The following is a 22618-nucleotide window of genomic DNA, read 5'->3' as shown; positions in this document are numbered from 1 at the left end:
TAGAAATCTAGAAATCATTATATTATTGAAGAAAAAATGTATAAATAGTATGTTCTTGTTGGTGGGGCAACAAATAGCTAAGATTATTTTGTATCATTCTCAAACCGCCAAACAAAACTTATCTTTGAATCCAACCAAATACCACAAGAAAATTAGCAAATTATAAAGACAAAGAAAAAGGTGCAATTCACTCACCACCAAAGCAAAAGCTTGGCTCCATCCAGAAAAATAATGACAAATTAATAATTCAAAAAAGAAAACAACATCACTGGGCTCAGATCAAATCCTTGAAAAAGAAGTAATTGGTCGAAAATATAAACGACAAATTAAAGAAACAAAACCATCATCAAACTTGTTTCTTTTTCCTTTCTTTCCCTTTTTATTTTCTTACAATGGAATTGAAGTTACATATTCTCGCTGACAAAACATTAGGCTTGCATCATAAAATCAACAACATAATCAATGAACATAGCTTCAACTTGTGCAGCCACTGCTCGAACCATGGCCGCTACTGCATTGTAGCGGATAGCAGCCCGGATGAGAGAGCGAGGCTGATCGCCATAAGCGATTCCCTCAAAGAGCTCCACACCCTCATTCTTTCTCTAGAGGTAACCAACTATACTACCTCTTTATGTAAACAAACACCGCGAGTTTTTGAACGTTTAAATTTGTATGCAGAAAGTGAGATCAAATCACAAGAAGCAAAGGGATGAAGCATTAGGCCGGATCAAGGAGAGCAGAGAGGTGGTGAGGGAGAGAGCGAGGCGATGCTCGAAAGAGGAGAGGGAAAATGAGGGTGTGATTGCGGAGTTGATTGAATTTGTGGGAGATGGGAAAGAGAGTGATGGATTTTTGTGGGAAATGGATGATGGCAAGATTCAGCAGAAGAAGAGTGTGAATGGAATCTATAGATTCCTGGTTGGAACAGCGAGATTCGGATTGGAGTTTTCGGTTGTTTTTGCTACGATTTACATGAGTTTGGAGTTTGCTAGGAAGCACAAGAATGGAGGTATGGATGATTCAAGAATGCAGACACAATTCAATGGTGACACTGAGGTTCATTTAGATGTTTTGTGTGGGAGAGGTTGAGCTTTTATGTGTGATAATTTTGTTTAAAAAATGTAACATAAGATCCTTGTTCTTAATTCTATTGGGAAATAGAAATTAAACTTTACTCTATAGTTTTCCAATTTTTTGCCTCGAGTTGATAATTTAAATTTTACAATAAATGGTTACTACTTAGTTACAATTGATTTCTCCATAGTGGAATATAAATTTGGGTTGGGGCTTGACCGTCTAAATGTTTTATATATGTAAATTTATCATGGAAATTATGTTTTTTCCTGCATTGGGTTGTTTATATTAGTGTTATTAGATCCATATTTCGGCCCAACTGCTTTTGGGTATTTAATATTCTTCCCAGAAGAAATTGCTATACTATATAAAGTCAAATTTCAATCATAATATTTTATTTGATTTATGTTTTCGTTAAAAAAGTAAACAGATAACAAAAGCAGTATTACGGCAACATTACTACCATTTTCCAAAAGATATTGAGTTCAACATTAACAAACATATGTATCTATAATTTATATTAGTCATTCTTTAATTATTTTTCTTAGTTTCTACTGTTCACGTCACAACTTACTCTGATAATGACGACACCAAAAATATCTCACAATTGTTAGCAGTGATTTGGCCCTCAATATTTAAAATGTGGGAGTATTGTATATTCTTCATGTCCCATTAAAAATTAAACATTTTTTTTTAGAATGTCCTATTAAAAATGAAATATTTTCTAAAAGGGAAATACCAACATCTCTACTTTTTTCTATTTCTCTTATTTTATTCTCTCTTCATTTATAATGCACAAAATAACACTACATAAAACAACACTACTTAAAATCTCAACCCGAAAAGCAAACGTTTCATATAAATATAAAATGTTGGAGTAGAAGTATATATATTTCCAACCCATGCATTTAAAGTTCCATACGGGATTAAACTGAATACATTGCCAAATCTCACACCACATAAAATCTGCCAAATCAGAGTTTTCATACATAATTCAAATCAGATAAGGAAAACTCGAACAAATAAACGTAAATCCAGTGTTGCTTTGTCTGTAATTAAGTCTGTAACCCCACAAGAAAACTCCTATTGCAAATTTCTTGTGTTAATAAACAATCACACTTCCATTCAGGCATAACTTGATAGCTGAATCTCAACGTCGATATCGCGATACTATAAGCCATCCATTTATAATCAAAATATTGGCTCGTAAAATATAAATTAGAGGCACGACTTTATAGTCTATAGACATTATAAATCACTTTATAATCAATTTCATATAGGATTTTATTAAAGATATATTGAAAATTAAGTCCTTTTAGGGAAGAAGTAAGAAGGCACTACAAAAAAACGCACGTTTATCTAGCACCGAAATGCTAGGAAAACACCCAAAGTGCTAGGAAAAATAGAGTTTTTCCGAGCACATTCCTACTGTGCTCGAAATTCTACTTGCAATTGCCAAGAGATATCCCTAGTACGTTGACCGTGCTCGGAATGTGCACAATTTATTGAACAGTCCTACTTGGTTCATTTTTTTTAAGTTGAACTACACCAAATGACCCTACCTTTTGCACTTGTTGCACCAGTGACCCCTAACAAAAAAAATAGTGTCAGAGGGGCCTAACAAAATATATAATCACAAATGAGGTATTTTTAGCCATTTTCAGATGAAAATGCCCAAATGACTTGAATGGTATTTTTGTCTTCTTCTTGAAGCCTGCACACCTACTCTGCAGGTTCACAGACCTGCGATATTTGTCTAATCATATACTCCCTCCATCCCACACTACTCGCACCTTTCCTTTTGGGCACGGAGATTAAGGAATGAGTGATAGTCAAAGTCAACAATTACGGCTGTAGGTATAAATTGTTACTAAAAATGGAAAGAGTGCAAATAACTTGGGACGCCCAGAAAGGAAATAAGTGCAAGTAGTGCGGGACGGAGGGAGTAGGATTTAAGGGTCATACTTCCAGTGCTCAGTGATGAATTTTGTGAATTTATTCTATCTTTACCTGCACCACCGTCAACCCACGCATCGCCAGGGGCTTGGCCAACGCCAGACCCATTTATATTTATGAAAGACTTAATATTTTTTTTGTATTTTGAGATTAGAGAAATAAAAAACGGCATCAGCGAAGAAGAAAGGAAAAAATGCAGATTGAGAAAGAAGAAGAAGATACGACACATTTTTAGGCTTTGTTCAATTGGGCCTTTCTTAAATGGATTTTGACTTTTGATTAATTTGGTCAAATGACCCCAATTTAAATGGAGTAAATGATTTGATTCATTAACCTATTACTATTAGAAAATTTAAATGGAGTAAATGATTTGCTGCTGCATTGTTCCTCGAATGGGGAAAGAACCAACTTTAAGTCAAATCATTTAATGTTGATGTCAGGTTGCATGCAGGGGGCGGCGTCATCATAGTAACCAGTTTGATAAAAATGCCCTTTTAGGGCCTAAAAGTATTATCGTCAGAAAATACCTCATTTGTGATAATATATTTTGTTAGGCGTGCAAAAGTTAGGATCATTTGATGCAGTTCACTCTTTTTTTATATGTAGGAGGAAATTACAAATAAACTCCTATAGAAAGGAGGAAAATTGCAACTGATGTCAAGAGGGCACGAACTCGACACCACATACAATAATGTCTAAACTCCTTGCCGCTAGGACAAAGGCTCTGGACAGTCTGACTACTTGGTTCATGTGCTCGGAAAAGTGCTCGGAATATTTCGAGCACATATTGGTAATCAGAATTATGTGCTAGGTAAACAGTGTTTTATAGTGAGGTAAGCCTTAAAATTTTTAGCCCTTAATTCTAATATCCAATTAGGTCACTTTGATATATAAATATGTATTTTTATTCTTTTATGAAAGCATATGAATAAGTACCCAAAATAGTTACTCCGTTAATAATACTACTACCTACGTTCACCAAAAGCGAGCAACAATACCAACAGGTTGTAGCGCAGTTGGCAGTACGGAGCTGTGGTGACCTTGAGGTCATGGGTTCAAACCCCACCACCCGATGGGAGACTTTCGGCCTTAATCTGCAAGCCCGGTCGAACATGATTAATCCGATTCCGCCGAAGGCGGATTCGGAGCACCTGTGGTTCAAACAGAAAAAAAAAAAAAAAAACGAGCAACAATTATCATATATACACCAATAAATAGTGTCCATTTTTCATTTCGAACACCATCCATAAATAGTGTTCATGTTTCATTTTCAAACACCATTCCTTATACTAGTTTACTATGACAATAATCTTATTTCCAAATAAAACTTCACATGGCCCAATATTTAAGTAATTTATTATGGGGTGTTCGGTTGGCAAGATTAAATCTCATGATTAAATATGTACCATGTTTGGTTCATATGATTGAACCTTTCAACTTAATCCTAGATGGATAGTCTCATGATAATTAGTCATAGCCTCCCTTTAACTAAAATTATCTCACAACTTAATCCTAGATGGATAGTCTCATGATATTAATCATGACAACCGAACGCCACCTATCAAATATGCATTAGAATAATCTTAACTTATGATTTGGATGATTTGAATGGCTTCCAGGAATAAATAAATGTATTTTAACATCACTTTAATCTACGGAATTCAACAGCTAATTTAGTCCTTTTGCAGCAAATGCATAGAAGTTTAACAACACTTTATTTGAAGCTCGTAAATTTAATACTTGACCATTCCAGTAAGAGAAATAGAGAATATTGTCTCGCCTCTGAGGATCCCTATGCTTTATTTTTTTTTAATTAATTCATAATTTTTGTATATTTTTTTTCATAAATTGTGAGTTTTTTCAAGGGAATAAATGATGAAATTTTGTAAAATGTTCTAACAGTGAAGTCGAATTCAAGTCTGCCAAATTACATGTTTCAAATTCATTTTGTATCGTATATGAGTTTGGATTTGCACTTTTGACCGTCCCATAATTTTTTTGTGTTACATCTTCATACTAAAGTGTGAAGTTAGATTTCCTAATTCCATATTCCCTAAACAATCAATATTTCAACCTAAAACCTAAATTAAAATTAGGATAGCAATAGCCAACAATAAGTGACCCTTTCTTGACAAGGTTGAAAAATCTTAGTAAACTACTACTTAGTAAAGTGCAATAATTATGGACAAGCCAGAATTGTTACAAATTATTTGATGAAATTGCCCTTGAATGTAAGACATATATATTTACTTGCTGGCGTATAAGGATTCAAAAAAAAGTAAGCACTACATGACTTGGGTGGCCATTGATAATGCAACAACAATTTGCTGTGGAGTTAGTTGTTGTACCTGGGAGACAAAAAGTAGGCACCCCTCACATCTCTCGTTGTCAGTGGTTGCGGCCGCCCCCACCAGTTGTGGTGGCACTCGACCGGAGAAATCACCCTGTACTGCCTAACTGTTGTAAGTATCCCTGTGGTGATTAAGGCTTAGTTCCATGTTTCTACATCTTCCAGGTTCTGAGGATCGGAAAATATTCCTCTGTGCAATTTCCGGAATTAAAAAAGGGATAACAAGAGAGGACTGAGGCTCACATGTGCGCTCTAGGAAGTTGTTTTTTGATCAACAGAAACTTCTTCTACACTTTCAGTTGATGCTTTTGCTGTCAGGGGCAAGTCCACGAGCACGGTTGGAGGGGCAAAATACATGTGCAGCGACATCATGCAGATAATGATTCTCAAAAAGAGCTGCATGCATTGATTATGTAAGACGAAAGTGGGAAGCACTAGATTTGAAGAAAATCAGATAGAATGTACTACTCACCTGAAGAGTCGGTTTGAAATTGAAAATGTACACAGATACCAGCATTGTCAATAACATGGCCATCGACGTGGAATACACCTGTTGATAAGGAAGACAGATTCCACTCATTTACTTCATGTCATACTAGAAGAAAAAGAAAAGAATCGAAGTATTATACTATAAGAAATTGCCCCCATATTCTCAAGACTAAGTACCAAGACGTATATCACATTTTTAGATGAAAATGGTAATTTAGCCACGAAAGAAATTATATACTTGATGAGTGAAGTAATAAGCACCTTAACGATGTTATCTGCATACTTCATCAACCATGATACTAACAGCCCAGTTGAACCAAGATTTAACACTACCAGCCAAGTTGTTGCACTATATCCATTGAAAAGGCGTCGCCACCATGGACCATTCTCGAATCCACTTCTAAAATCATCAATGGTAAGTTTGGCCATGTTGAACATTGCACCAAATCTGGAAGGGATTTGCTACATTGCATCAATAAATAAATACCCTTAACAGGCTCCTAGTCCAAGTCAATTCACAACAAATGACGAATTAAAATGTAAATAAGAAACCCCCTTTCCCCTGTTCTCCGACGAAAAATCATGGTCGTTTCATATGTGAAGATATGGCCAGTTTACTATGGCAGTTCATATTGAGTAATTATATTGATCTCATGTAAAGTAGAAACAGTGGTCCGTTAATACCAAAGAAGGAAACTCACGTGTATAATTGAATATTTTGCCAATATAAGCTGTCATTGTTCTTTTTCATCAAGAATTCTGTGTAAACGCCAGCCAATGCAGAGAGACAAGCAGATAATATACCCAGCATGTATCATTGAATTGGAGACGAGAAAAGCGACTCACAAGAAGTTTCTCCACAACCTTTGACCTGTGTTGACATAAGAATAATGATTCAGATTAAAAGAACCAGAATGCACATTGGCAAGAACTAGTTATAGTTACACGAAAAGCCATCTGTGAGTGCGTACAATAGTCATAATCCAACTCTTAAACTGCTGTTTGTCAGTAATTACTGTCAAACAGCAGTTTTGACAATGGTCATCTAGAGAACTCTTCAGTCCAATACGAAATTACAAACCAACACGAACAACCCATACCCTTAGTAAGTTATTCCAAAAAAATTATTCCCACTGTATTACATTTGTCATTGCGGTTTACATTAAACTAGAAGAGTAAGTAAATCGAAGCTGTACCTGGCTTGTGGTTGTTCCAATAGCCAATAGAACGATAGCCATCCACTGCAAATTAGAAAGCTTCCTCCTCAAAAACAGCCTAAAACCGGAAATAAAAAGTATATGCTAATTGTAGAACATCAACAACTACATAAGAAAAAGCTGTGTGTAGCCTCTATATTAAATGAAGCAAAGTGTTCGGCTGTTCGCATAGTCAAAGTTTCAGTTACTGATGAGTGATATATATTACAAACAAACAAGAGTATGTAAATAAGACAAAGCACCTGAACAGTATTCCAGTCGTAACAATCTTTAAGTTTCCCATTATCTGATAAGTGGAGGTATCAACATAGGTTAATGTAGCAAACTGCACATTGTTGTGAATGAGGTATATCACAGAAGGAATTGGATATAGCCGAACACTTCTCCAGTCAGTCGTGATTTTAGGAGGAGTTGACGCCTGACATTCTCTCCACAGCATCATACTAGACACAATGAGCTGCATCCAAACAAAAACATGATACTAGCTACTAAACCACTAAAACTTCACAAATCAACAAAGATACAATTATAAAAATTATTCTAATCTTCCAATCTCTTAAATTTCTGTTAACCTTCCTCCCACCAACCAAAAGAAAGCATGTCTATCTCAAAATTAGGTAACCAATAAGATCGAAACAAGACAGATAGTTATATTGATCAGCTCCTTCAAGGCTAACATTTAGGCTTCTTTGACTTAATGAATAGGAAAAAAATTGAAAGATGGAGTAAAGTTTGAAGCTAAGAGAAGTAACCATAAATTTTGAAGAATCAATGCACTCACCTTAAAAACTTCAGCAAGAAAAGGTACGGTGGCATAGTCATACTTGTAGCCCCCGTTACTCTGAGATAATGTCGTCAATATTCCCTGCGAAATTCAACCAAAACGAAGAAACCCTCATTCCAAAATCACATTTTGGGGGACAATTATGAAACAATACATTCGCATATAAGCAAATTAAGTCTGTATTCAAAGTTTGAGCTGTAATCAGTGAGGGAAAGTGAACCTGGGAGCTTGTGAGAATGGTGAGGAATGAAGCGACCACGTACCACTGCATCTTCTTCTCCCTTCACACTATGAAATTGCTCACTTGCACATCAGGATTTCAGATCCGATTTGATCTCCAGTGAAGAATTGTGATTGTACCCCGCTGATTTGAGACTACGGAAAGAAACCCCTTTATTTTGCATAATTACGAATAAGCCACCATCTAATACTCCCTCCGTCCCAATAAATATGAAACGTTTGTTTTTCGACACCCGAGTTTATATAGTGTTGTTTTATGAGTTAAAGAAGAGAGAGTAAAGTAAGAGAGATGAAAAAGTAGAGATAATGTTATTTTTATTTTAACAAACGTTTCATTTTTAATGGGATAGAGAGTATATACTACTACTAACTCCCTTTTTGTTTTTTTATTTTAAAAATCCTCTAGAATATTAGATGGAGTACATAAATGACTAGTTTTATTTTTAAGATAAAATTGTGGAGCAGTACTAATAATCATTCTGTCCTATATAAATATGAGCATATAATATGATACAAAAATTAAGATAAAATTAGTAAACTAAGGGAAAGAAGGAGAAGTAGTAATTAAAGTATTATTAGGAAATAATGAGGAATCAACCTCAAATACAAGGGGAGAGGAATTCGAAATGGGAGATGGAGCAGCCATTGAAGGAGCTTTTGAGAGTATACAAGGAAGGCGAATCCTACATCAAGATGTGCCTCGACACCAAGGATTTCTGGGCCAAATCCATCACATTGTATCACAACTCCGACTGCGTCCATCTCCACATTCACAACCTCCTCTCCTGCCTCCCCGCCGCCCTCGAGTCCATCGAATTGGCCGGACACATTGCCGGAAACGATCAAGAAGATATGCAGCGGATGAAAACTGTCTACGCTTTTAAATACAACCAAGCCTTGAATGATCTGAGGATCTTTCATTTGATGTTTGGACATAGCTGTTTAGGGTCTCATGATTTTTGCACTAGAATGGAGTCTGTCTTCGCCGAGGATAGGCTGTTTATTCTCAAGAATGTTCAGGATCGAAGCTCGCCCTTGAAGATCTCCGATGCCCTGCTTCCCAGCGCGATCCTTGTGAACGCCAAGGACTACAGGGTTCGGAGGAGGATCGGGACTGGGAAGCAGTTCAAGGAGATTCGGTGGCTTGCGGAGAGCTTCGCTCTCTGCCATTTCCACGCGGAGGCCGAGGCTTTGGAGAAGGAGATCTCGGCCGATATTGGCCTCTCCCATCCCAACATAATGCACACTCTTTGTGGCTTCTTTGATGAGGGCAAGAAGGAGTGTTTCTTGGTTATGGAGTTGATGCATAAGGACCTCTCCACTTATATAAAGGAGCTTTGTGGGGCCAAGAAGCGGGTCGTCCCGTTTTCTATCCCTGCAGCTGCCGACCTGATGCTGCAGGTAGCGAGAGGGATGGAGTATCTCCACTCGAGAAAAATCTCTCATGGAGAGCTCAATCCCTCCAACATCCTAATCAGGACGGAAGGGGTCTTCTAGGCCAAGATTGCAGATTTTGGCCTGGATGCCTCTGTCCGCAGGCTCACTCAGAGTGGGCCTGCAGACAACTGTCGTATATCTGGCATGCGCCCGAGGTTTTAGGTCAGGAGACAACGACAGAGGGGAATAGTACTGAGAAATGCGATGTGTATAGTTTCGGGATGCTGTGTTTCGAGATGTTGATCGGGAAGATGCCCTTTGAGGATGCTCATCTTCAAGGGGATAAGATGAGCAGGAACATTAGGGGCGGGGAGAGGCCGTTGTTCCCGTCTCATACGCCAAAGTTCTTGACTAATCTGATCAAGAAATGTTGGCATACTGAGCCGGGTTTCTCATCGATATGTAGGATGATGCACTATAAGAAGCGTTTCTTGGCTATGAATCCCGAGTATGGGCAGCAGGAGGAGACGGCGCCTCTGCCTCCTTTAGACTTCAGTGAGGTTGAGACGGCCTTCGTGGCAAGGTGAGGATAAGCAGCATATGGTGTGGCAGATACCGTATGAGATTTTTGGTTACAGGGTTGCGGAGAGGGCGAGGGAGACGTAGGAGTCAGGTAGCGATGGGGTGGAAGAGAGGAGAATGAGGCCAGTGCCTTCGGATGAATTCAGATAGCAAACTTGTTACAAGAACGAGAAGTCGGATCAAGAGGGCTAATATCATCACAATGTGCATCTACCTACACGTTGTAATTTAGCAAATAGCAAGAAATACTATGATTTGTTTAATTGTAATATTGTATCGTATATTAAGTTTTGTGACTGTAGGGATCAGACTATCCGGGTTCACTATTTACCGAGACCTCTTTGGTCTTGTTTACAAGATGGCTCAGTCAGACCATCAACCAAGCAACTGAGTTCAACCTAGCTATTACAAGTTATCAAGCCGTAAGAGCTGTTGACTCAATTAGAGTCTTCTTGGTCAGAAGCTCCAAGAAACTCCAAGTAATCTCCAATGATCCTGCACACTAGGAAGCTAGTTAGACTAATATGAAAGATCCTCTCGGATCATGACAAAACATGCAGTAATCAATGAAATAACAAAGGAATCGCATAGATCAAATAGCTATGGCTCAGAAACCCGCCAATAGTACAGATCTATTCACCAAAAACACATCCAAGGGAGCAACGTTGAGCACAATGGTGAGACTCTTCACAAACCACCGATTGCAACTCCAAACCACTCCACTACACCGGATCTAGCTGCTCTCAAAGCTCACAACCACAGAAACCTCTCCACAAGAAACCCTAACTTCTCTGGAACCCTAGCAACCGAAGTAGTTGCTAATCTCAAACCCACACACCGTTTATTCACACAAATATCAGTGATAAACCACGGTGGAACAACCAGAGAAACATCAGAGAAGGATAACCCAAGGGAAACTCAAGAACTCGAGAGAGAAGTGAGAGAAATCAGAGAGTAGAGAGTGAAAAAGTGAGGCGGTGAGTAGAGGGAGAGAGTATATCAATCCAGTAATGGGCTAGGGCAAATGCAGCCCCAACTTACCTGATGGGCCAAACAAAATTCCAGGCCCAGCAAAAAATAATAGTCCACCAAATTAACCAGCCCAATAGTCAACATACTCCACCTTGGACATTAATTTTTGGGAAACCAATTACACTATTAGCTAAGGTCTTTAACTCATCATAGCCTACAAGGCAGTCCCCACAGGACCAAGGAACCAAGTTCACTAGCATAGGGAAACAACCAGGTTTTGCCTACAAGGCTCCAGAGGGGCTGACACCCATTAGCCTTTAGGACTTAGTGCCATCAGCCACTAGCCACCCTTACCACAGTAGTTAAGAGGCTGAGGTCTTTAACCCCGGGACATGCAGCTATCCTAGGTCAAAATGCAAATGCTTAATGCAAAAAGAAAGTTTTTCAAGTGGTAAGCATTTAGTCCCCATGTCAGCTGGGTTCTTATCAGTGTGCACTTTAACAAAGAAACCTCATTCTTTTCAACAATATCCCTGATGTAATGAAACCTTACATCTATATGCTTAGTTCTATCATGGAAGACATGATTTTTACACAATTGAATTGCTGACTGAGAATCTGAAAACACAACAGGAGGATAATTCACAAATTTGAGTTCAGAAAGTACTCCCTTTAACCATACAGCTTCCTTCATTGCTTCAGTGATAGCAATGTACTCAGATTCTGTAGTAGACAAAGCAACAATGTGTTGTAGCCGGGACTTCCAACTTATGCAAGATCTGCATAGAGTAAAGACATAGGAAGTGGTGGACTTCCTCTTATCTCTATCATTAGCATAATTGGAATCAACATAACCAGTCAGTTTCACACCATCTTCACATCTAGAATAGCATAAACCATATTTGGAGGTATTTTTCAGATATCTCATCAACCACTTTAAGGCTTCCCAATGAACTGGACCAGGATTAGACATGTATCTACTCAAGCAAGACACAGCATAGGCAATATCAGGCCTAGTACTAACCATTAGGTACATAACAGATCCTATAGCATTAGCATAGGGAACCTTCTTCATGGCATTGATATCATATTCAGATTTAGGACACAAGTCTTTACTCAACATAAAGTGTGCAGCTAATGGCACAGAGGCTGGCTTAGCATTAAGCATGTTAAATTTTTTCAGAATTTTGAGCACATAGGGTTCCTGATGCAAAACAAGCACACACTCTTTCCTATTTCTGAAAATATTAATTCCTAATATCTTCTTGGCATCCCCTAAGTCTTTCATATCAAAATTCTCACTCAAAGAGGTTTGCACAGCAGTTATGGATTTCAAACAAGGACCCATAATCAGCATGTCATCCACATATAACAGCAAGAAAACAGGAGCAGCGGAGTCAAGGTTCTTCACATACAAGCAAGCATCAAAAGTGCTTCTAACAAAGCCTAATTTCTGCATGCAGGTGTTAAACTTTATATTCCACTGCCTAGGAGATTGTTTCAAACCATACAAAGCTTTTTTGAGCAAACAAACATGATTAGGAAACTTAGGATCAATAAAGCCTTCAGGCTGTTTCATGTAAATGGGTTTATCCAAATCACCATGCAAAAAAGCAGTTTTAACATCCATTTGCTTCAGTTCCCAATCAAAATGAGCACATAGAGTAAGCATCAGCCTTACAGTTGTAAATTTAACCACAGGAGCAAATATTTCAGTATAATCTACCCCCTCTTGTTGAGTAAAACCTTTGGCCACTAATCTGGCCTTGTATCTCAGTCCCTCTACCTCACTTTTAAGCTTATAAAGCCATCTGCAGTCTACAACAGAAGCACCAAGAGGGAGAGGTACAAGTATCCAAGTATGATTAATTTTCAGAGAGTTCATTTCCTCTAACATGGCTTTATGCCATTCATTCCAGAATTTTAACTTAGTAGCATGCTTGAATGATTGAGGCTCATCTCCATCAGACGAGGACATTAAAGGCCAAGTTTATCAAAGCAATTAACCCCACATAACCATCATATCTAACAGGTTTAGAAACATTTTGCCTTCTGGGTCTATCTCTAGCTAACACATAATCACTGAGGTTAGGAGCATCAATAGCATTTTGGACACCAGGTGGGGAATTCAAGACATTCTGGACAGGCATAACAGGAGGATCACACATAGGACCATCAGGCAAGTTAGCATCATTGTTCACATTGTCACAGATGGGTACAGTTTCAACATTATCTTGTAGACCCCCCTCATTAGGTGTTTCATTAGGAATATAGACAGGTGTGATGTTCCAGAATGGCTGCTCCACCTCACTTGGAACATCCATAGGATGCTCCACATCAGTGGGGTTATCTGTGGACTCCACCTCAGTTAGAGTTTCCTTGTCCACATTCTGAGAAGCAGGGGTTTGAGTCACATTCAAGCAAGGGAAGTCAGTTTCATTAAACACTACATCCCTACTAATGATGACTTTAAACCCTGTCTCATCTCTTAGCCACACTCTATATCCTTTCACACCCTCAGGGTATCCCAAAAACACACCTTTTCTAGATCTAGGCTCAAGTTTATCATTTCTAGTATGAACAAAAGCAGAGCATCCAAACACTCTTAGATTAGAAAGGTTAAGGGTTTTTCCAGAGAACACAAACTCAGGACATTGTCTTTGCAAAGGCACAGAAGGAGATCTATTCACAAGATAAGTAGCAGTCATTAAAGCTTCACCCCAAAACTTTTTGGACAAACCAGATTTTGCTAACATGCATCTTACTTTATCAAGCAAAGTCCTATTCATTCTTTCAGCTACTCCATTTTGCTTAGGAGTATAAGGAACAGTTTTATGTCTTTTAATGCCATGCCCAGCACACAAATCATCAAACTGATGGTTGCAAAATTCTAAACCATTATCTGTTCTGATAGCCTTAATCCTCTTACCAGTCTGATTTTCTATCAAGGTTTTCCAAGTAGTAAATTTTCCAAACACATCATATTTATGTCTCATCAGAAAACACCAAACTTTTCTTGAAAAATCATCAATGATAGATAAAAAATACACAGACCCAGAGTGGGAAGGCACAGGGGCAGGGCCCCAAACATCCATATGCAAGTATTCCAAGATATTAGAGCTAATATTTGCAGGCACTGGAGAAGGAAATGTGACCCTGTGTTGTTTACCTAGCACACATGTGTCACAAAAAGGTAAATCACCTTGAACATCTGAGTCAGATAAGATGTCATGCTTTTTCAGAATATGCAAACCCTTTTCACTCATGTGACCTAGTCTATTATGTCACAGCATCAATTTATCAGATTTGACAACATTTGCATAAGCTTTCTCACAAGTCAGAGGCACAGTAGTACAGACATAAAGACCACATTTTCTGTTAGCTTTAAACAAACACATAGAACCCTTACAGATTTTCATGCTCCCTTCCCCCCATTTACCACTCATGCCATCACTTTCAAGGGCAGTACAGGACAACAAATTGTAGCATAACTCAGGCACATATCTTACACCCTTCAAGTTCAACACATAGCCATTTTTAAATTGCAAACACACATTGCCTATACCAAGAATAGCACACTTCTTGTCATCAGCCATAGACACATATGTATTAACCACAGGCTTAATATCAGAAAACAATTGCTTGAAGGGACTAACATGATAAGTGCAGCCAGAGTCACACAACCAATCATTAGAGGTAAACTGACATACAGGGGAAGTATTCATATACACCATATCATGCAACATAAAGACAGTATCATTTTCAGCATCAAGTTTTGCAAGATTGGCAATATTTTCAATCTGAAAGTTTCCACTATTGTTAGGAGACTTGTTCTTTTTAGGCTTATTACAATCTTTCTTAAAATGCCCAGGTTCCCCACAATTATAGCATTTCCTCACAAACCTAGAGTCTCTACTGTTGGACCTAGATCTGTATTTCTTTTTAGAATTAGACCTGGAACCAGAATTTCCATTTGACTCAGAACCCCCTCTGGAATTAGGTCTACCTCTAACATTAAACACCTTGTTAGTAGCAGATTTATCAGAAGCCCTTTCCCTTAATTCAATTTCCTTAGACTTAAGAGAGCTAATAATCAATTCAAGAGGAGCAGTATCTCTGCCATATTTAATAGCAGCTTTAACATCACTGTAAGAGTCATGGATGGCATTCATCAAGGCAATACTGGTATATTCATCAATAGTTTTATCCCCTGACCTTTTAATATCTTGAACCAGCTTTTGAAACCTATCCACATTGTCATCAATATCTTTTGACAAATCAAGCTTGAATTTAAAGAGTTTTTCAAGCAAATACATCCTTGAAGACATAGAAGTTTCAGTGTACAAAGTATCAAGGTGTTTCCATATTTCAGAAGCAGATTCAATATGATTAACCTTCCTAATCACAGAGTCAGACAAATTGAGAATAATGGTGGCCTTGGCCAATCCATTCATTTCATCCAGTTTTTCTTGAGGGGTATCAGTGGGCAAAGTGCCATCAACACATTTGAAGATTTTTTGTTGAATAAGAACACACTTTAGTTTCTGTTTCCAAATCACAAAATCATTTTTACCATTGAAAGGGACCAAGTTGACAGGCTGAGCCATTTTAAAACCAAGAAAATTTTCTGGCAACACACAGAGCAAGAAAACTAACACCAACACACAACAAGCAGTCAGCCAATCACAAAAGGCAGAACACCAAGGCAACAGACAAACACAGATTCACAGATTTCACACAAAGAACCTCAAATCCTTGACTGTCACGAGCAAGGCCGGCTAAGGCTATCCCAGTTCGCAATCACTCACTTCTGGAGGGCGCAGGGGGTCACTTAGGCAGCACAATATGCTTGGTGGTCAAGCAATAGGAGATTTTCAAGCAGAGAGCACAAGAGAGAAAAAAAAAAAAAGAAAACACTCCACGGAAGCTAGAAACACTGAGAAAACACACAAGGAAAACCTAAGTCTTGCCAAGACTGTCTACCAGAAACAAAATCCCAATCCTATAGTTGGCACTAAACAGAAAACAGAAATATCCAGAAAGATTCAGCCAATTTACCAGAGCAAACCCCCACTCGAGGGAGGGTTCCACTTGCCCACCTCCTTTTAGCGACTCGGAGTGCCGGAATAGTCCCCCCGTGGCTCTGATACCACTGTAGGGATCAGACTATCCGGGTTCACTATTTACCGAGACCTCTTTGGTCTTGTTTACAAGATGGCTCAGTCAGACCATCAACCAAGCAACTGAGTTCAACCTAGCTATTACAAGTTATCAAGCCGTAAGAGCTGTTGACTCAATTAGAGTCTTCTAGGTCAGAAGCTCCAAGAAACTCCAAGTAATCTCCAATGATCCTGCACACTAGGAAGCTAGTTAGACTAATATGAAAGATCCTCTCGGATCATGACAAAACATGCAGTAATCAATGAAATAACAAAGGAATCGCATAGATCAAATAGCTATGGCTCAGAAACCCGCCAATAGTACAGATCTATTCACCAAAAACGCATCCAATGGAGCAACGTTGAGCACAATGGTGAGACTCTTCACAAACCACCGATTGCAACTCCAAACCACTCCACTACACCGGATCTAGCTGCTCTCAAAGCTCACAACCACAGAAACCTCTCCACAAGAAACCCTAACTTCTCTGGAACCCTAACAACCGAAGTAGTTGCTAATCTCAAACCCACACACCGTTTTCACACAAATATCAGTGATAAACCACGGTGGAACAACCAGAGAAACATCAGAGAAGGATAACCCAAGGGAAACTCAAGAACTCGAGAGAGAAGTGAGAGAAATCAGAGAGTAGAGAGTGAAAAAGTGAGGCGGTGAGTAGAGGGAGAGAGTATATCAATCCAGTAATGGGCTAGGGCAAATGCAGCCCCAACTTACCTGATGGGCCAAACAAAATTCCAAGCCCAGCAAAAATAATAGTCCACCAAATTAACCAGCCCAATAGTCAACAGTGACAGTCTAAATTTACCAACGGTCTGAGTTGAAGATGCTAACTACCGTTTATTATGTTTACCAACAGTCTAATTAATATTATACAAATTTTTTATTTTTAATCTAATTTTAGTTGTGTGTTTTCTCATTTCATTATGGTCACTTCTTACAGTTTTGACAGAATCATGAACTCAATAAAGCTTACGGAAAACCGAATTGATTGTGACTTTTGTATATTTGAATTAATTTCGTTTTGAATAATAAATTGCAATTGGCACCAAATAAACATGTTTGATGCCTCCTATTAATAGTGACCCTTTTTTGGTTTTGCATGACAAAATATTCATTTTATCCTTTAATGCTACTTCTACTATTTATTAATCAAGCCATCGTTGTTTTATTCTGCAATCATACAGCGAATATGGACATGTATTTGCAGAGGACAAATAAAATTTCAGATTTTATTTAGCTTTTTTTTCATTCTTGTTCTTGGATATAAAATATCGATAAAAAATTAGTGAAATACGAGTTGAAGTTCCTTGCATGATAATTTAAATTTCCTATATCAAAGATAATACTATGCGATAAGAATTATTAGTAGTATAATATTTAGGCACCGACTATAAAGTCCTTTTCTTTTAGGTATCAAATTCGGCAATCGTTTGAAAATTTCAATTTATATTATTTGCGGCGCTGCCTTTTCAATTTTTGTCTAATAAAAGGTTATTGCATGAATCCATAACAATAAAAATATGTATTTTGTGTTTACAAATGATTAATCGTATCTCTCTATTTGAGACACGAATTTATATTTACAAATTGAACTTTAATCTTATTTTTCTTATCCTTTTTGGTGTCATTTTGTTTGGTATATTCCAATTAACTTTGGTCAATTTTGAACACCACGACACGTGTTTAATTCGTTATATCCATTCATTCAAAAGAGCAAAGTCCAAAAGAAAATAATAAACGGGGTGGGAGTGGGAACCAAAGCCACATCGTTTCGTCACTAATTATTTCAATTTATTAGAATTAATTTTTTAAAGATTTTTGTATAGATTTGGTAGCAAATTGATGGCGGCTCATGATTTTACTATACTCCATTTGTTTTAATGGAGCGGTCATTCTTTCTGTTTTAATCTATTCCACAAAATTCTGCATTTTCTAATTTTAGAAAAAAAAAGTTTTCTTGGTACCATTCTTCACTAATATTCTCGTCATCTCAAAAGAATATGCACTTTTGGCTGATGACGAGTTTTAATGCACAATTAATAAAGAAAGAGAGATGTAGAAATAAAATGTAATTAAAAAGTGTATATTATTATAGGACGAAGTATTGATAATGAAAAATGAGTCATATTTTTATAGAGAAAAAAGAATTTCTAAAATTAAAAAGTGTTTACTCTTATGGAATAGACGAAAAAGAATGAATGCATATTCTTATAGAACGAAGAGAATAATACTTCATTTAATAAAATAAATTTACACCTCAATTCAACTTGAATTAAAATAAATTATAAGTTGATTCATTCAACTTATTATTACAAGTATGTAATGCTAGTAGAAAAAATCAGTATCTAACATAAATAATTGTTTGATTTTATAGGAGTGCGTGGAAGGTGATTAATGTAATATCAATAGATGAAGTGTTAGAGCTTAACTAGAAAAAATTGAATATTATCGCCTCTGAATAGATTTTCAGTTTCAATATTTAAAAAAGGAAGGATGCGGTTTGATTGATGCAAAACGTTGCGTTTCATGGTACAGTAGCCTCTACTGTGTTCCAACAACATAAGATCCATTCCCCTACTGATTACCCGTGTTCCTTTTATCGATGTGGAAATTGAAAGTTTTATACTCCCCCGTCCCAAGGAAGATGACCCTTTTCTTGGGCGTCACGAGTTTTTTATATAGCTTTATTTTGTTTGTTAAGTGGAAAAAGTAAAATAAGAGAGAGAGAATAGAGTAAAGATGAATGTGTTTCCATTTTTAGTAATTGGTCATCTTGAGTGGGATAAACTAAAAAGAAAAGTGAGTCATCTTTAATGAAACAGAGAGTAGTAGTAATCTGTTAGGTGGTTATATATTCTTTGTTGTACATTGATATATTGATGAATGAGAAATATAAATTACTCCATATTTTGTCGTTAATTTGTAATAACAGTAACTAATTGATTATTTTAAAATTTATATCAGTTACTTGATCATAAAATAAGGGCACAAATCCTGATAATGGGAGGCCATCCAGGACGAGACACCTGCAACAGCATCCCCTCCTGGTGGGATGGGACTGCACCCCAACGGGATTGCTGTTGTGGGTTCTCTGAGTATTTATCTGGAATTTTAGTTAGTATCTGCGTAAATGAAAATTACGTTGACAAGATGTTTAATTAAGATTGAACTATATAAATTTATGATGACAACAAAATTAAGAATGAAAAGTCCGTTGCTAATGGTAGACAAGTTACGGTCAATTTAGTTATTAAGTGTGATTTAATCGGTGATTGATGGTTAACTAAAACCACAAATCAAATTTGAAAAAAAATATTACTCCATCCGTCCCACAAGAATATGCTCTCTTTCCTTTTTAGTCTGTCCCACAAGAATATACAATTTCTAAGAAATTTTTTTCTCTCTAATTAGGTGGGACCCATTCTCCACTAACAATACTTTAATTACTTTTTCTCAATACCTCTCTTTTACTTAACCAATTTTACATTAAAACATGTGCCGAACCTAAAGTGCATATTCTTTGGGGACGGAGGGAGTACTACACAATAAGTACGACAGTGCTACATACTCCCTCCATCCCTAAAGAATATGCACTTAATTTGGTTCAACACGGATTTTAATGTAAAATTGGTAAACTAAGAGGTGAGTTTGTTTTCTCGATTGCATTCAACAGTGCTTTCTCAAGCCTATCTATTCTTGCCTCGACTCTCTCGTCTTCTTGTTCTCTCAGCGCATTTACAGATCCTCTCCTCGTGACATTCCTCGGGTTGTCGTATGCCTTTTTAGCCTCTATCAACTTTCCCAGAATCTCTCTTGCCTCGCTACCCCTCTTCTTCGTAAAATTTCCCCCGGTCGAGGAGTTCATCAAATCCTTCAACTCGGGGTTTGCTCCTTCATAGAACAAATAATAAATCTCTGCCTCGATCATTCTGTGATTCCGGCAGGCGTCTAGCAACCCCTTGAATCGTGACCAATACTGGCTCAACGACTCGTCGTAGTCCTGCTTGCATTCCACTATCTCCTTCTTCAGAGCATTTGTCTTGTTGGATGGAAAAAAATAATCTTGGAACTCCAATTTAAAGTCCCTCCATGTGCGGATAGAATCTGGGGGTAACCTTAATAACCACGTGTTGGCTTCCCCTTTCAAGGTAAAAGGAACCGCGCGCAGGCGATAATCATCATATGTTGCATCATTTGCCCTCTTCTGAATGCTACACAATTTGCTGAATTCATTTAAGAACTCATACGGGCACTCATTCCTACGCCCAGAGAATATTGGTAGGATGCCGAGGACGTTCGTCTTGATCTCAATGGCTCTCTGGCGCAGATTCATCACTATAGCTTGGGCTGGTTCACCATCTAGAAGGGCAGTGAGCGAACCAATCTCCGGATCTGGATCGACTACGTGTGGCATTTCTCCGATTTCTGTCTCCTCTGTATCTGTCTCTGAAGATGATTTGGGATCCTCCCTTCCTGACGAATTCCAATCCTCTTCACTTTCTGAACCAAACGGAAATGGATCTCCCGTAGATAACCCCAATCTGGTGGTGACCGTAGATGCTGTGTCCTTGACCTGCCAAGTAAACCGATCGTATCTCCACCCAGACGAGTTACCCCAGTTTCCAAACTATGAGCTTCTGCTCATAAACTGCAAATAAAGGAAAAAGAAAAATCAAAACTATATACGCCAAAATCTCTAAACACAATCACAAATTACGCCATCCATCCCTGGCAACGGCGCCATTTGAAGAGCGGTGACTCGAGCAGTGTGCGTTCTGTTGTTCTAGGTCGAGCTACTAACTCCAGTGAATCCACTAGATCACTAGGTCTAGGAACTCAAGGGAATATAGAAGACTCAGTCGTTGGACACACAAGCTCGTGCTTCAAAGATCCCTCAACCCGTTATACTATAGACTAGTATAGAGAAGCAGGGGTCGATCCCACGAAGATGGACACGTAAGAAAGCATCTAAAGAGTTTGGTCTAGAAAACGGCTGCTGCCACGCAAATTGGGTTGAGGTTAACTATTATTAGACCTAGGCACAAAATCAAACACTAGACCTAGGAACTGTAAACATCACGCTGACAACGAACATTAAAAAAAACCAACTAACTCCCTAGACTAAGCAAACAACTTCCTACTATAGCCAAACAGAAAGTGAGTAACAGTGGGGACCATATTCCAGAAATAACAAGTACGGACGAAATGCTGCAACTAACTAACTAAGGATTTAACTAACAGCAACATGTGTCTCATTAGCTGAATCAAACACAAACATGAAGAAAACAGATCACGAACCCAGATTCAAACAGAATGTAAAAATTCGGACGTCGGAAACTTGCGACTAGCCGAAAATAAAATAGATCTACATAAACTAGACGAAATGAAACGAAAATACGAAAGCTAGGCATCAACTCCGATCACCCTGTTTTAGATCCAACCGCCGGATGCTTAATCCACTCCGGATCTAAGCTTTCCGAACCCAACAACAAACAAAATCAACTCCATAACTTCAGATTCGAACGATCTGCTCTGATCAACACAGAAATCAAACATCTCATTCCACAGCATCATCAAACTCAAAATAAATGGCATCCATAATCGAAATTAATCAACAACTCAAATATGGAAACAGAAATTTCATAAACAACGGTAATGCAACAGCAACAGGGCCGAGCTTCGAACGGCGAAGCTCGTGTGAAATTCACGACAGTAAAGTAAAATGAAAGCGATTAAATTGTTTCTTCGCCCTCTGTAAGGACGGTGTTACCCAACTACTAACTAGCAAAATAAACCCGAGAATTCCCCCATAATTTCCCGATGAAACCCAAAAGTATGTAGAAGTCAGCAAGCTAGAGCTGCAACCTGGTCATCAGGCCTCCACCGAGAAGGTCCCCTCTGATTGCATGCTTTCTTCTTTATATAGGTGCGGACATAATCTTCTAGAAGCCTTCGTAGAAATCTCCATTCTACCCTTCAGCTCCTTAATTTCCTCCGTCTAGTAACTTTTCTCCAAATCGCTCACTTATTCGCCAGTTTCCTTGGACCATGCAAATGTCCTTTTCCTTTCCTGGGTCTGGCGAAAATATTCTACATACCTGGCTTAAAACATATGTTAGACCCCGCAATTACGAGAATTTTACCCTACAACCCATGCATGAAATTAGCCTTATCAATCATGCATGCGTACATGACATTGGCGATATGATGCCCGTACCAGGAACGAGCTGGGTCTTTCACTATTGCCCTACGCGCTTGAAGCACACCGAATCCTCGCTCCACGTCCTTCCGTGAAGACTCTTGCCGCTTTGCAAAAAAGGCTCTCTTCGGATCCGTTGGGCATGAGATCGTCTTCAAGAAGACTGGCCATCTCGGGTATATGTCATCAGCTAAGTA

At 38.2% G+C, this 22618-nt stretch overlaps 2 protein-coding genes and 1 pseudogene across 2 annotated transcripts; 2 read left to right on the top strand and 1 right to left on the bottom strand.

Moving 5' to 3' along the window:
• The first annotated feature begins 333 nt into the window (after positions 1-333).
• Positions 334-1181, top strand: LOC121773935. The gene is made up of 2 exons (XM_042170849.1): positions 334-608; positions 679-1181. Exons 1-2 carry the CDS (start codon positions 393-395, stop codon positions 1087-1089), a joined length of 627 nt encoding a protein of 208 aa, XP_042026783.1. The 5' UTR covers positions 334-392; the 3' UTR covers positions 1090-1181.
• Positions 1182-5134: 3953 nt separating this feature from the next.
• Positions 5135-8244, bottom strand: LOC121774190 (CMP-sialic acid transporter 1-like). Its single transcript, XM_042171106.1, has 8 exons — positions 8091-8244; positions 7868-7951; positions 7329-7543; positions 7066-7110; positions 6716-6740; positions 6131-6331; positions 5853-5930; positions 5135-5776 (listed from the first exon to the last, which is right to left on the bottom strand). The coding sequence occupies exons 1-8, from the start codon at positions 8139-8141 to the stop codon at positions 5633-5635; spliced, it is 843 nt and encodes a 280-aa protein (XP_042027040.1). The 5' UTR covers positions 8142-8244; the 3' UTR covers positions 5135-5632.
• A 451-nt stretch (positions 8245-8695) lies between these two features.
• On the top strand, positions 8696-10074 carry LOC121774476 (annotated as a pseudogene).
• Positions 10075-22618: the final 12544 nt, after the last annotated feature.

Source organism: Salvia splendens, chromosome 17 (genome assembly GCF_004379255.2).
Source record: "Salvia splendens isolate huo1 chromosome 17, SspV2, whole genome shotgun sequence".
NCBI lineage: Eukaryota > Viridiplantae > Streptophyta > Magnoliopsida > Lamiales > Lamiaceae > Salvia > Salvia splendens.
The sequence above is the reverse complement of the archived record's forward strand: the minus strand, read 5'-3'. Positions and strand labels throughout refer to the sequence as shown.